The following is a 13699-nucleotide window of genomic DNA, read 5'->3' on the forward strand; positions in this document are numbered from 1 at the left end:
CATTCATGGGTGACAGTGACACATATGACACCCACCCCTTGTCATTCAGGCGGTTGTCATTGAGTTTCCCGGATGGTCACAGGCTGAGACAATAAAAAGCCAAAATTTGCAGCAAATTCAGAGGAGAATTGAGTATGAGTGTAGGGAAGGCCTGGCTGGATATGTCTGAATCTTGATTTGCAGCTCTTATAGAAACATTTCCCATTTCACTGCTATCTGTTTTGGTTGGTAGGTGTCAAGACCAGCACAATTTACTCGGGCTTGAAACTCAGATCTGGGGGAACCTCCCACCTGCTTTTGGACATTCCCTGTTTAAATGGGCAGGGATGGCATGAGCCATTGGGTCAGAACATCCTGCTGATGACAGGAGCAGCTCAAAGCACCAAAAACCCCACCACAAGCAATGACTAAACCCCATCCATGGATCTGGGAGGAAAGGCTCAGCTCCAGGCTCTGTGCAGACCATTCCTCCAGGAGCACTGGCCCTCCTGCAGGGCTGCCCTCTCCTCCTGGGAGCTGCTGCTCTCTCTAATCCATCCTCTGTCACTCCAGCGTGGGAAAGGGTTGGCCAGGACTGAACTGAAGGCACCCTCTTAATCAAAGTAAGAGGTGGGAGCTGGAGTGTTTGTAAAATACTGTACAAATGGGAGGGTTTGATGGTGTTAAATGAAGGATCAGATTCATTAAATTAAGTGGAAAGCAATGTACATGGATGATTTCAAGGGTTGAGGCTGAATACGAGTTTCAAATAGGAAGTGATCAGCCACTATACACAACACAGAGCAGCTCTCAAACATTTTTAATGACAGTATTTGTACACACTTTAGTTTAATTAACACATGGCACAGGAGAGGGTTGGTAACTAGGATGTGTAGTCCACACCAGTTGTCTCAATTAGAACACATGAAATTTCAAGCATCAATACACCCAGAAGAACAATACCCATCCCTGCCTGGTGAGGTCTGGCAGTTTGAATTTCCATCGCACCTTGTGCTTCTTGGATGTGGCAGTAATTCCTTCCCTCCAGATGGAGAAGTCCCTTTAGAAGTCAATGATCAGATTCTCATTTGGATCTATTTGGATCTATTTCTTGTTTTGCAATCAAAATTAAGGGGACTGTGTATTGTCCCTGCCCAGTGATCCATGTCACCTTTCTGACAGTTATGTTTATTAGTAAATATGTAGTAATTGCTTCCAGAATTAACTGGAGCTGCTCTTCTGTGCCTGTATGTGTAGGAGAGTTTTCCTGTGGTGTGTGATCCCTTTGTTAGCTTGGCAGTCCCTGTGTGTTGGGGGCTGTGGCTGGGTTTCAGTTCTTGGCAGGCTCGGTGCTGGTCCGGGGCACCAACTTCAGAATAATCGGCTTCTCTGGTGTTAGGAGCCCCACTGAACTCAGCTTGATTGGGATCTGCAACAGTGAGAGGGAAAGCACAGGAGGAGATGGATAAGTGAAACATGCATGGATGAAAAGTCCAGGCACAGCTGCATCTGCAGTGCCCAGAAGTGTGAAATGTCTGGCGTTGGCACCCGGCTCTGCCCGTGCCAGCCCTGAGCCTCCACGTGCCCCTCACCTGAGTCTCTTTGCAGGTCTGGAAGGTGAAATGCTGCAGCAGGGAGACGATGGCGACTTTCAGAATCAGGAGAGCAAACCTCATCCCAATGCAGTTCCTGGGCCCAGCTCCAAAGGGCAGGTACGTGTATGGGTCTATGGACTCCTTGTTTTCCTTACTGAACCTGGATGATGGTTGGGGAAAAGAAAACCACCAAACCTACTCATCTTATTTATCCTGGGATCTCTCACTGCTGCCCTGCAGAGCCTGCTTTGGGTTTTTCCTAAAGTGTCTCAGGCTACCCCTGAAATTGAGTGCTGTGACCAAGCCCTTGGCAGGGACAGGGTAGGGTCCCACTTGAGAGTTTGATTTTAATTCTGTCCATCCAGATTAGTGGAAGTTGGAAGCAAGGTGAAAATTCAGGCAACATCCGCTCCCACAGAGACAGATATTTCCTGTCTGTGGTATTTAGAGAGAGAGGAACCAGAAGTTGTTTTGGTTAGGAGCAGCCAATGGCTTCAGTTTCTCTGGGAATGAGAAGTACATATCAATTACAAAAATAACCAGCTAGGTAGGGAAGGTTGTCCTTGAAAACAAGGAGGGAAAGCAACTCTGGAAGGATCGAGTCTGGCATATTTAGTAGAAGCTTGTATGAAGGGAACAGGCTCAACAAGAAGGATTATACAGACAATGGCCAGCAGTTACAAAACCCCCAAATTTACCCACTCTCAGGATGCTTAAAAACTAGATACAAGATCCTGTGAGGTATCAGTGCTATTCTCCCAAGAAGATTATGTTGTTTGAAACCCTGCTTTAAGCACAAAGCTCGATTTCCTTTTAAAATGACATTCCCACGAGCCTACAAGTTCTCATCCGTATTGTTTCTCAAAAGATAGGACAAACACCATTAGGAAGCTAATCAGAGATTAATGCTTAATTACTGAGGAAAGAGCAGTGTGATATTTCTACCCTTTCATTAAGCTTTTTGTACCTTTCAGGCCTGAACTCATCTGGGTTGGGCCAGTACTCAGGGTTGTGGTGCAGGACATAGGGTGGGATTGTGACCACGACTCCTTTGGGAATGGTCACTCCATTTATCTCCACGTCTTTCTTGCAGATTCTCTCAATCCGGCCCCCGAGGGGATAGACCCTGAAGGTTTCACTCACTGTCATGTCCAGGTATTCCAGTTTCATAATTGCTTCATATGTGATTGGAGCCTGCAGGACAACACAAGGAAGATGACCAGGTATGTTGGCATCAGAACTGGATTGTCCAAAAATGACTGTGGAACAAGGATATCCCCAACCCACACTGCCCCAAATTTGACTCGGACTGACTGAGGAGCAAAATGCAAGGTAGAAATTGAGCAATTGGTTTCATTTTTTCCACCTCTGAGTCATGAAAATGCCTGGAAATCCACATCCTATTCTGCAGAGTGTGCCAAATGGGTTTGAGCAGTTGGGGTGGCTGGAAGGTTCCAGCTGCCAAAAGAAAACTACTGCAGGGCTGAGTTGTCGCAGTGTGTGTCTCCCAGAGCTCTTGGAAAATCCATGGTGTTTAGGAGCTAAAGGTGTCTCATTGCTCTGACTGAACCAGGAGGCCTTGCAGGGTCAGAGTCCTCCCCATCACTCAGGGTCCCCCTTACCTTGTTGGGCAGGACTGTGTCGATCTCCTGCAGCACCTTTTCCTGCACATCAGGGTGCATGGCCAGCTCGTAGGCCAGGAAGCCTAAGGTGTTGCTGGTTGTCTCATACCCCCCAAAGAAAAAAATGAATGCCTGGGCCAGGACCTCTATGTCGGTCAGGGCTGTGGGGAGATGAGAAAAGCAGTGTTGTCTGATGGCCTCAGCAAGGAGCAGGCAGCAGCAGGTGCTGTTGAGGCAGGTTTGTTGCAGTTGTTTTCTGATAAAGCTTCCATATCTCCTCTACCTGCCTGGAAAAATCTATTTGATAGCGGAGGCAGGTGATTTCCTGGGCATAAATAAGTGACATGGCAGTCCAGCTCCCTGGACAGGGATCTTAGCCCTGGTACTAGCTCCAGGAGACAGAGCTCCATCTGGAGCTGGGTGGTGAAGATGATGGTGACACAAACTGCTCCCCTTATCCTCCTCACTCCCACAGCTCCGTGCCCATGATGAGGGTTTGGCTGTTGTTACCTTTATATGAGTGATTTGCTTCGCTGTTGCCCTGGCTGGCTGAGCGCTGGTGTTCAATCATCAGCTGCAGGAAATCTACCCTGCCCTGAGAGGGGAAAGCAGGAGAGTCTCTTTGGTGACAGGTGCCTTACAGGGCTCAGATAAGCAGATTTCATGGCCTAAGCACAAGTCTTAGACTGAGAGCATCCCCAAAATGCTCACAACTTCCTTATTGAAAAACATAATGCTTGCTTTTTATTTTGGAAACCTGTCTGTCCTATCCATTAAGCCACTGGGTGGGAGAGCAGTGTCTTGAATGAATTTGGGCAAAGGATCCAAACTCTGCAAGGCAGAATTTGGTCAGGAAGCAAGCTGCAGTTTTTGAAAAGCGAGAGGGGAAGGCACAACCCTAAAGGTGATTTTGCTGCTCATGTGCTGCTTACTCTGCACTCACTCATCCTCTGCCTAATCTTCTTCAGGGAGTCTCCCACTCTCCCATTACAAGTGCTGCAGACTGAGGTTAGTCCAGCTCTGCTGAGCCTTTATCTGGATTTAGCTTCAGATCACGGATGTACAAAGTCCCCCTGATTCTCTGCCAGGACGGGTCATGTAGGGCTTTTCTGACAGTATTAAAATGAAGTGTTTACACTTGAGTAGGCTCAGGGTTTTGTTGAGTCATTGTACTTTGGCTTCACCTTTGATATCATCGCCCTCGTTATATCTCACTTCAGTGTTCTTTCTGCCACAATTGCTCTCAAATTCCCACTCACCTTGTGCGCCTCCTTTTCACGATCCTGCTTAATTTTGGCAAGGGATCTCATAAAAAAATCTAGACCATTACTGGGAAAAACGTGTATCTTCATCTTGTCCATGATAGGAATAAGGAATGGGAATACAACTGAAAAACAAATCAAAAATTAAATTGCACTCCGTAAATAAACCCCTCCTGATAGCTGTTGATGCTACTGGGAATTTATTTCCTTTTAAAATTTACTTAGATGAGAAAAGTACAGACTTTGCTTTTTTTCCCTCTGTTTCATTCCCTTGGAATAGTTTTTGTGTCACATGGGCCCAACTCACTTGGTTACCATCATTCATTTAAGAGAAGACAAATCATATTCCTCCTCCTATTTCTAAGGCTCTGTTTTCTAAGGACATGTTCCTTCTGGACACAACAGGCATGTGGCTCACAAGAGAAATATTGAAAATTCTGAGTTCTTTGTTCAGGCTGAGCTGTTCACTGCCTTGCTGTGATCATGCAAACATTTTCAAATCCCTTTCAAGGCTTTTTCTTCCTCATAGAAACTGGATCTTGATATTCTCTAAAGATTCATGAAATCTACAGCACCAGAACCTCCTCTGTGGACAGATCCAAACTTTCCCTGGGTTTCAGCAAGGTATCTGACATTAATTTAAGCTCCATTGCTGCTAAGCTATTGCACTGGAGGAAATTGCATCTAATTACAGTCCCCACTAAGCACTCTCTTCCAGTAAAAGCATTTCAGATAGCAGGGCTCTCCTCAAGCCTCACTTGCTTTTCAACTTTTAAATAATTTCCCAGCACTAAACTGGCTATTTCTGGGTGGTTCAAAAGTTTCTTGCACTGGGAATGCCAAAGGTGGAGGAAGCTTTTACCTGTCTCATCCCCAGGGTTTTTACATGAAGGTCATAATGAGGAAATGATGAGACAAGGGACTCTGTAGGACTTCATTCCTAGCAAGGGAAGTTGTCCAAACAGAACCCGGAGTCACTTACATGACAAGATGAAGACTGGGTCAAAAAAGTCAAACTTGACCAGTTTCTTCATCTCTCTGACAAAGGGGTCCTTGGGGTTGTTCATGGAGTCAATGTTCACACCAAAGGAAGTGCTGGTGACCACGTCCATGATGTAACTCCCAAAGATGCTGTTGGAAGGTAGAAAAAAATACACTGTGGTTAAATATTTGGACTGAAGGTATATACTTTTTTCCTCATGTCTATGTGACATTCAGATAGAAAGTCTCGGAAGACCTACTGCCTTAGGTTTGAAAAGAAAATTGGCTCTGTGGTACGGAACAGCACTTCTGGAGAAGGGGATAGATTTTTAGAGAGCTTTTGTTTCCAGCCTGCACAGGATATGAAGTCAGACAGGTTCTCCAAGGATTTTACAACATGGAATGGGTTGGTGGAAGGACAGCGTGTGGAACTTAGCCTGATAGCCTCTTGAGGAGAGGTGGCAGCACGCCTTGCCTCAAACAAGCCCTGGGAGTGGTCCAGTTCCACCCAGCACAGCCCCCTGTTCCAAGCTCTCCAAGCCCTCCCTTGCAGGGTTTTGGTCCAAGGGGAACTTTGCTGGTTTGTGGTTCCTGCTGTGCAGCTGCCCCTGCTGCATTTTTGCTTTGAAATTGGGGGTGCAATACACACAGGGTTTTGTCCAGAGCCCATATGGAGGGCACGGATGAGGCAAAAACACTGAGGGCCGCTCTACAGCCTCAGTCCCCCCCAGCATGGGCCATATGAGGGATGAGCATCCCACCCTTCTGTGTAGGACAGAGGTCAGCAGCCTCCATGTCCTGGGGAAGGAGAAGGTGCTGCACAGAGATTCTGAGTGAATGCAGGACAAACTGGGTTTTCATGCCAGTCTTGGAATTATCTTGGATCTCTGGATTCACAAAGCTGTGCTGGAGCATTTTCCTTCCCATCTACTTCTGGGAAGTTTCCTAACATCCAAATTAAGTTTTCCCCTTTTAAATTTCCAGTCAGGCTTTCAGTAAGTCCCATTCCTCCTTTCAGAGCCCTGGCTGACCCAGGGAAAGATCTGCATTGCTGGTAGCCAATGAACCACAGCACTTTTAACGAGCTTTGCTCTGCCTGCTGCTCTGAGCAGCTACTTACTCCTTTACAGATATTGAGCTGTCCTCTTTCACTTGCTTTTGAACATTCTTCACCAAAGCTTCCCCATAGTGCTTTATTATAGGGAACATCTGTAACACAAACCAGGCATGGGCACTTCAGGACAATCCATTTTACTCCTTTACATAGGCTTGTGAAGACTATGGGGAGTTTCATGAATATTTACAAATAAGATCTCTCTTCTCAAAAAATTGTTACAGTAAAGTAGATGGGACTTCATTTCTTCATGAAGTAAAAGCCAATTCTTTATTCACAGAACTCATTTTAATACAGCTTTTAAAGATTCCAATTGGTTTGTCGTTTTCTTGCCATTTAATTCATTGGTTAGTAAATGGCATTTTACATGTCCATCAAATCTCTCTATTCCTGGATAGTTTATATATTTTATCTACTGATTCCCCTGAGACAGATTCTTTGTTGTTACAGGTGCAACTTTTTTTTCTTTATAAGAATAAGTTGTTATGCAAACTGATTTTCATTTCTCTGATTTTTTCTCATGGGAATTATCAGGCTAACTGCACTTAGCCAAATTAGCAAGCCTAAGCCATGGCATTATAAGGACTTTTTTTTATATGATTTCTAATTGTCTGCAACATGTTCTATTTTATGACTTTTCTGGTATCAGTTAGGTATTATTCAAACTGGCCAGCTTAGTTGATGGGCTCTGACTAAAGAAATCAGCCCCCTGTGATAATCTCAGCCTGCTTACTGACTCACTCTGTGCCTGCCCCTCTGGTTTACCTCCTTTAGTTTCCCACTGGTGAAGGTTGGAGAGAGCATAGAACGGAGCCTTTTCCAATGGTCATCTTCAGCTAACGTGACAGCATTGGTCAGTACCCCGGCCAGATCTATGCGCTGCAAGGGGAAACAGAAATAGTTAACCCCAGAAAAGAGAGCAGCTGCCTTGCAGGGGTAGCAATGTGGCAAATAAGCCCCTGCCCGGGCTCTTCCAGTGCCATTGCTGCTGGCAGCTGGCTGTGGCCTGACAAACAGCCTCTCTCAAGGCACACATCCATAAATAAACCCCTTTCCTACACTAAACCAGCTGTGAGGTGCCATTCCCAGACCCAGAACAAGTCCAATCAGCCCAACACCTGCATGTCCCATCCCTGCATCCCAGCTGGTAGCACGTGTGCACCCTTACAGATTCCTGCACGCTCCCACAGACCCAAATCCATCCATATATACATAAATATATAATAGGTGTGAGAACAGACTTGGTCTCCTCCCTCTGCCAGCCCATGTGTGCAGTCCAGGCTATAAGGCAGGGGAACAGTGACGTGCACTGGTTGTGTTCAGCAATCCCTGTAGTGCAGCCACTGGTTCCCAAAGCATGTTTGGCATGCCTGTCTCCTCCTGCACTTTTCTGGACTCTGTGGGCCATCCCAGCACTTGTGCTCTTACCCTGCGGTTGGTGAAGGTGGTGTAAAAATCTTTAACCAGCACAGATTTGATGATCTGGGGGTCTGTGACAGCCAGTGTGGGTTGTCTGCCATCGTAAATCCTGGTGGGGAGAGAAGTCAACCAGGTAAATAAGCCCAGATAATTGAGGTGTAAGGCTTGGCTGATGCCCACGAGATGCCCATGTGTTGAACAAATGTTCCTCCATCAGCAACCTTGTTGCTCTATTGTCTGAGTACAGCAATGTAGAAAGTAGAGATGGAAAAGGATTACCAGACCTTTTCCCATCTGGTTTTGGAAATGGTAAAGGGGGATAAACACCCTCCAAATTCACTGGGAAATGAGCAGGGCTCAGTTGCTCAAAGGACCAGATACTAAATGAAGCAAGTGTCTTCACTTCCTCCCCTGACTCTCTGTGTTTTTCCAGGCACTTAAACACATTACAGTATTAGAAGGAAACTTGTTCGACCCCTTTCAGGCTCTTGAGTTGGGTGTCTGGAGGCTTGGGCTGACAGCACTGAGATATCCTTGGAGATGAAACTCAGCCCTTGTTTTTTTCTTTTTAAGCTGCCAGTTCTGAAGGCTTTCCTGGAACAGATGCAGATTAAGCTGATCTGTGCTCTCTTCCCATTTGTGCAAGCATACATTTTCCAGACTCCATTTCTTAAAGCTGCTGTAGGGACCAGTGGATGCATCATGCAGGATATACAAGGTTGTAGCCTAAGTTAGACCAACAGTGATGAAAGCTATGGGAGGAGGTGTCTAGAACAGAAGAGCCATAAACTGCAGCAGCTCCTGCTACAGCAGGTAGGGTTCAGCAGAATGAGGAATTCTTTGGATCAGCTCCAAAGGGAGTCATTCACATTCCTCTGCTATTGGTAACCAGAGGAACCAAACCTCCCAGTTCCAGATCCTGCTGAAGTAAGTAGTTCTGCTGATGATTTCGTTTGGGGCAGGTGAGGGCCTTTTGTTACCAGATTTAAACTGCTTTTCACAGCACTGGTCAAAATATGTATGGTCAATAGATGTGTGATGTGACAGTGACACAGCTCTGTGTCACCAGGCTCCAAGAAAGCTACCTGCAGCACCCTGTCACTGCTGCTCTCATCCTGTTGGGACTGTCAGGGCTGCAGGTGGACAAAAGGGAGCTCTCCTAATGAATATTTTCTCCCATTTGTGCAGATTCTAGTTTTACTCTCAGAAGAGATCAGTGGTTCATACTCACCCCCAGACTTTCCCGTATTTCTTGAAACATTCCTGGTCAAATTCCATGAAACCCTGTGGAAAGCAATTTAAAAATTCTATTGGGCTATCCTGGATTGAAAGAGACCCACAAGGACCATCCAAGTGCAACCCCTGGCCCTGCACAGGTCAGCCCCAAAAATCCCACCACATGTTTGACAGTGTTGTCCGAATGCTCCTAGAGCCCTAAGATCAAGACATCTCCTCATCCCTCCCATCTGGGACTCCTTCACTGACTTTGGTGTCTTCCTGTTACTCCTCTACGCTGCCTGCATTTTGTTCCTTGCTCTCACTAGAGGGAGGATTGAGGCACTCAAAGAGTTATTATCTCCCCTGGGGCCTGCAGATGGTCCCTTGACCCTGGCCGGGCCCAGTAGTTTGTGGGGAGAACTGCGCCTGAGGGGGGCTGATGGCTTCTTCTCTCTCCTGCCTGGTGGTTTTGAGCCAATCTCAATGCTGGTGGAATCTTGGATGAGCTGGCCTGGCCAGGGGCTGCTCCTGAGGCTGGCAGGCCCGCCTGGGCCCTGGGGAGGCAGCCAGGCAGGGCCCAGTAGCAGCAAGATGTCAGAAATCACAGCCGTGGCCCGGCCCGGCCTCAGCCCCCACACGCTGCCCTCACCTGCCCAAGGACACCACAGGAATGGGGCCTGGCCCCTGTTACCTCTTTGCTGACCAGAAAAGAAACAGGGAGTTCCCAGGTTTCTTTTGTCTTTAGCATGTGTTTTTCACTGAGCTGTGTACAGCTTTCCAGTGGTTCTAACAGATTGTCACTTACACAAAAGCTTTGCATCCGTTCTGTGGATGCCTCCCATGCAAACCCACCACACCTTTGCACAGGCCCTGTGTGACAGAGCAGCTGGCATTTGGAGATAACTTATCACCACTGTGTATCTGTTCAGCTACAGCTGTGCCAGCAAAGGCAGCTTCAGGCACTCACTTTGCGATATTCCAGGGATGTCCCAAAGAAAGGCAGAGGTCTTGGCCCGGGAATGCCCAACTTCTTGAACAGACCAAATGGCCAGATCCCATATCTGTGGGACAGAAAAGAGCAGTGTTACATCACTGTGGCACTGGGGCTGCGAGCCCTCCTAAACCTGGAGATTGCAGCAACATCCCTTGGGACATGAGGCAGAGAAGGTTGAACTGAGTGGTGGGAAAAAAGCAAGTGAAAACTGCCCTGTAAACAACTGCTTGATAACCATGGTAAGGCTCACACAGAGCTTCAGAGGGATCCTTTTGGTGTGAAAGCAATTGTTTCCACCAGACCACCTGTGGAGACAACATCTGGAAATCTTGAGCAAAAGTCCTGCGAGGGGCTCATTGCCTACCAAAGGAGAGGCAGAAAACAGCGCTGGAAGAAGGAACACCAAGCTTACATGTTTGTACTGAAGAGAAATCAAAGCAATGCCAGGAATTCTGTCCCAAACAGGGCTTTTGTCAAACTGTACTTCAATTTCAGTAATTGCTCTCCTTCCCTTAGTCCAGCATTAGCTCACTGGAAGCCTAGTCTTCATGGTTTTCTCTTTAGATTTTATTGTTGCCTTGTAGGTTTCTTTGCTCTGAAGCACCCTTCCTGGCAGCTCTGGAGCTATTGCTCCTACCTTGGGGCTTTCTCTTTCTCAACAAGGGCCTGGGCTAAAGCCCTTTGAAGCTTGTCTTTGGCTGTGTTGAAGGAACTCCTCAAAATATTTGGTTTTAGTTAGTAGCTGCAGCTTCCCTGGTGAGCAATTCATTGCAGAAGGGTTGTTAAGCAGGGAAGGTTTGGCATGGGGATGTTATCAGAGATCCTCTTCAGGTCACAAGGCAGCAGCTGCTCAGACAGGATCTTAGGGATGCTTATTTGAAAAGCCAAAAGCTAGGTTGAGACTTAGGGAGGGTCTCCCTTATAATTACCAATGTTCTTTTAAATTCTTGGAACCCCAAATGAGATCAGTGTGCCCCAGCACAGCTTCTGCCAGAGCACAAAACACAGATCCCAACTTATGGTCCAAACAGGATAGGTGAAAATGGAGAGCTGGGAGCCTTCAGGTGAAGAAAGGATTCACAGAATTAATTTTGTCAATGTTTAACCTTTTTTTGTCAAAGATTAATTCAGTACTAAGAATCAAATGTTTGTGGGTTCTCTTTTGTAATGTTTATAGGTAGCCAAGGCTGCGGGAGACCAGGAGATGTCAGGCTGGGCAGGTTACAAAGCCCAGAAATACAAAGCCCAGAAATACTGTAGGAAAACAGGCTTAGACCACTTGAAACATGGCCAGGAAAATGTAGTCCAACACCCCTACAAGTAAATTGTCTCAGGCTTTTCTGCAGACTGAACAGGACTATGCAGGGTAAAGCCAAGGAATAGTCATTGCTTCTTCCCACCATGGATGTGAACCAGAAATGCCTGAAATTCCCTCTTGTGTGAACTAGAACAGTGTTGCCCCAGCAGGACAAGAACCATCTAAACAACCTCTCTGTATCAATGGGGAGTGAAATTTCTCTTTTAGCTCTGCTATCAGAGCACAAAGATCTGGGTTTAATCCCTTTTGCCACAACAGAATCACAGGTGCCCGCAGAAGGCACAAGTCTGGTAACCAGCAATCTCAGATAGCCACAGAGTTACTAAAATGGGAGAGCTTGGGTCAAGATTCAGGGTGGCTGTTTTGGTTATGTTGGTTTGGTTTGTGGCTTGGTTTTCTGTTTTTATGTTTTTGTTTGTTTGTAAGAGTGAGCCCCACACAGGCTTTTCAGTGATCCAAATCACAGGAAATATTTGAAAAAGATGGCTAAAACTTTCTGAGCTTGCTGAGCTGCTGTGGCTGGAGAGTTGCCAGGGCAGACAAATGGGCCATGCTTGTGTACACCACATCAGTCAGGGTTTTTAAACCAGCCCTGCCCTGCTGCAGTGCTGAATGGCACCAGCAAAGCCAAGGACAGCATTTCCTCACTAGCAGGGTTGCCCTGAAGCACTGGGGATACATTTCTGCTGTGGGATTTTGTCTGCAAAGCCAGGAGCAGGTGGCTGGCATTGCTCTGTGCTCCACTCCTTCCCCCAACATGGGTAGCTGTGAGGAGGGACATGAAATGGAAATCAAAACACTGCAAAGAACTCTTCTAGTCCAGGTGCCCCTGAGGAGAATCTTAGCTGGGCACCATGGGAGAAGTCAAAAGGAGTAAATACTGATCCTGCAGATATTCTTCTCCTGGTGCCTTTCTGCTGCTCTCCAGCTGAGCAGCAGGGTCACCTTCTGCTGGCTTGCCTGCAGAGCAGCCTCAGCCAGACAGGCACAAGTGGATGTCTGTGAAAAATCACCTGGTGGATCAGGACCCTGACTGAACCAGCACCCTGATGGGATCCAGTGCATAGGATCATTATTATCCAATTATTTCTTTGATGCTGAGCAGTAATCTCTTAACTGGATGGAAATATTCCAAACCTTGGAGCAAGATCACACACATGTACAGTCTTTAGACATCTCTGCTACATCCCAGAGCCTGGTTAGATTCTGGAAAACTGGGAATCACATCTACTCTTCAGCAGATTAGTTGTATGACAGTGAGCAAGGGCAAGAAGAAAGAAATGGCAGGAGCAGAGAATCAATAAAGAATATTTTACTCACGCTAGCAGGAGGGCCACAAAAAGAAGTATAAGGGCCCATGTTTCTGTAGAGAAAGAAGGCAGAAGGTTCATTTCAGCTCTTCTCTGACTGGCTCTGAGCTCTGCCTTGATGTGCTTGCCCCACGTCTGTGGGAAATAGAAGTGTTTCACGCTGTGCAATGTTTTTTATCCAGTCATATGATTTAGGGGCCCTCCTTCTATGACAAAGGAGGAGGAGTGGAAGGTAAAGGTAGAAATGTCGGCTAATCTGAAAAACACCATTCATGTGATAGACTGCACTGTCTAAGGTCCAAGTTATTTAATGCATGTGTTGCCAAACATTTCAGCTGGTTTCCCTGTTGTAAGTAATAACTGCCTTCCCATTGACTCATGCCCCTGGGCTCCTACACCAAACTAAATAAAAACAGGTTACAATGAAAAGGTAAATCCCAAAGCAGGTGTCAGCGCTGGTTTACAAAAGGGAAAGAGAAGGGAAAAGGTTATTCACATATTGTATGACAAGAGGGTTTCTAGCAGATGAATCAACTTTGACAGAATTTAAGATTTTCTTTGAAATCTCTCTCTTTCTGTGTTGTGAAGTGCAAGCACTGCCTGCAGTGTGTCAGAAGCAGCTTCTAACTAAGGCAGGAATTTGTCCCCTCTGAAGGCTCTAGAAGCCCAGTCCACCTTATTTGCTGGCCTGTGGCCAGGGTGTCATGTAAGAAAAATGCTGTCACTCCCTAACTATGAACAGTTGCACCCTTTCCAAAGCACAAGCACTCGTGGCTTGTGAATAAAACCAGTGACCACCCTTCTGCCACAGCTGGGGAATAGGCACGGGAAGAAGGAAAACAGAAATTTTGTACAGGCTCTCCTGTAAGGATGGTACTGAAAAGCAA

At 46.5% G+C, this 13699-nt stretch overlaps 1 protein-coding gene across 1 annotated transcript; it reads right to left on the reverse strand.

The window, feature by feature from the left end:
• Window positions 1–782: 782 nt before the first annotated feature.
• On the reverse strand, window positions 783–12981 carry LOC132335373 (cytochrome P450 3A21-like). The gene is made up of 13 exons (XM_059861858.1): window positions 12823–12981; window positions 10158–10251; window positions 9204–9256; window positions 7982–8081; window positions 7319–7432; window positions 6560–6648; window positions 5441–5589; window positions 4456–4583; window positions 3707–3791; window positions 3197–3357; window positions 2542–2768; window positions 1572–1734; window positions 783–1408 (listed from the first exon to the last, which is right to left on the reverse strand). The coding sequence occupies exons 1-13, from the start codon at window positions 12891–12893 to the stop codon at window positions 1310–1312; spliced, it is 1533 nt and encodes a 510-aa protein (XP_059717841.1). The 5' UTR covers window positions 12894–12981; the 3' UTR covers window positions 783–1309.
• Window positions 12982–13699: the final 718 nt, after the last annotated feature.

Source organism: Haemorhous mexicanus, chromosome 17 (genome assembly GCF_027477595.1).
Source record: "Haemorhous mexicanus isolate bHaeMex1 chromosome 17, bHaeMex1.pri, whole genome shotgun sequence".
Lineage (NCBI taxonomy): Eukaryota > Metazoa > Chordata > Aves > Passeriformes > Fringillidae > Haemorhous > Haemorhous mexicanus.

What these genes read in the sequence shown, in the direction of transcription:
- LOC132335373 (XM_059861858.1), bottom strand. Translation starts at nt 12,893, where the DNA reads ATGAACCTTCTGCCTTCTTTCTCTACAGAAACATGGGCCCTTATACTT. An exon ending in CCACCTTCACCAACCGCAGG is followed by an intron (nt 7,433 to 7,981) that starts GTAAGAGCACAA and finishes TTCCCCTTGCAG; the next exon opens with CGCATAGATCTGGCCGGGGT. An exon ending in AGCTCAATATCTGTAAAGGA is followed by an intron (nt 5,590 to 6,559) that starts GTAAGTAGCTGC and finishes ACCTTCCAACAG; the next exon opens with CATCTTTGGGAGTTACATCA.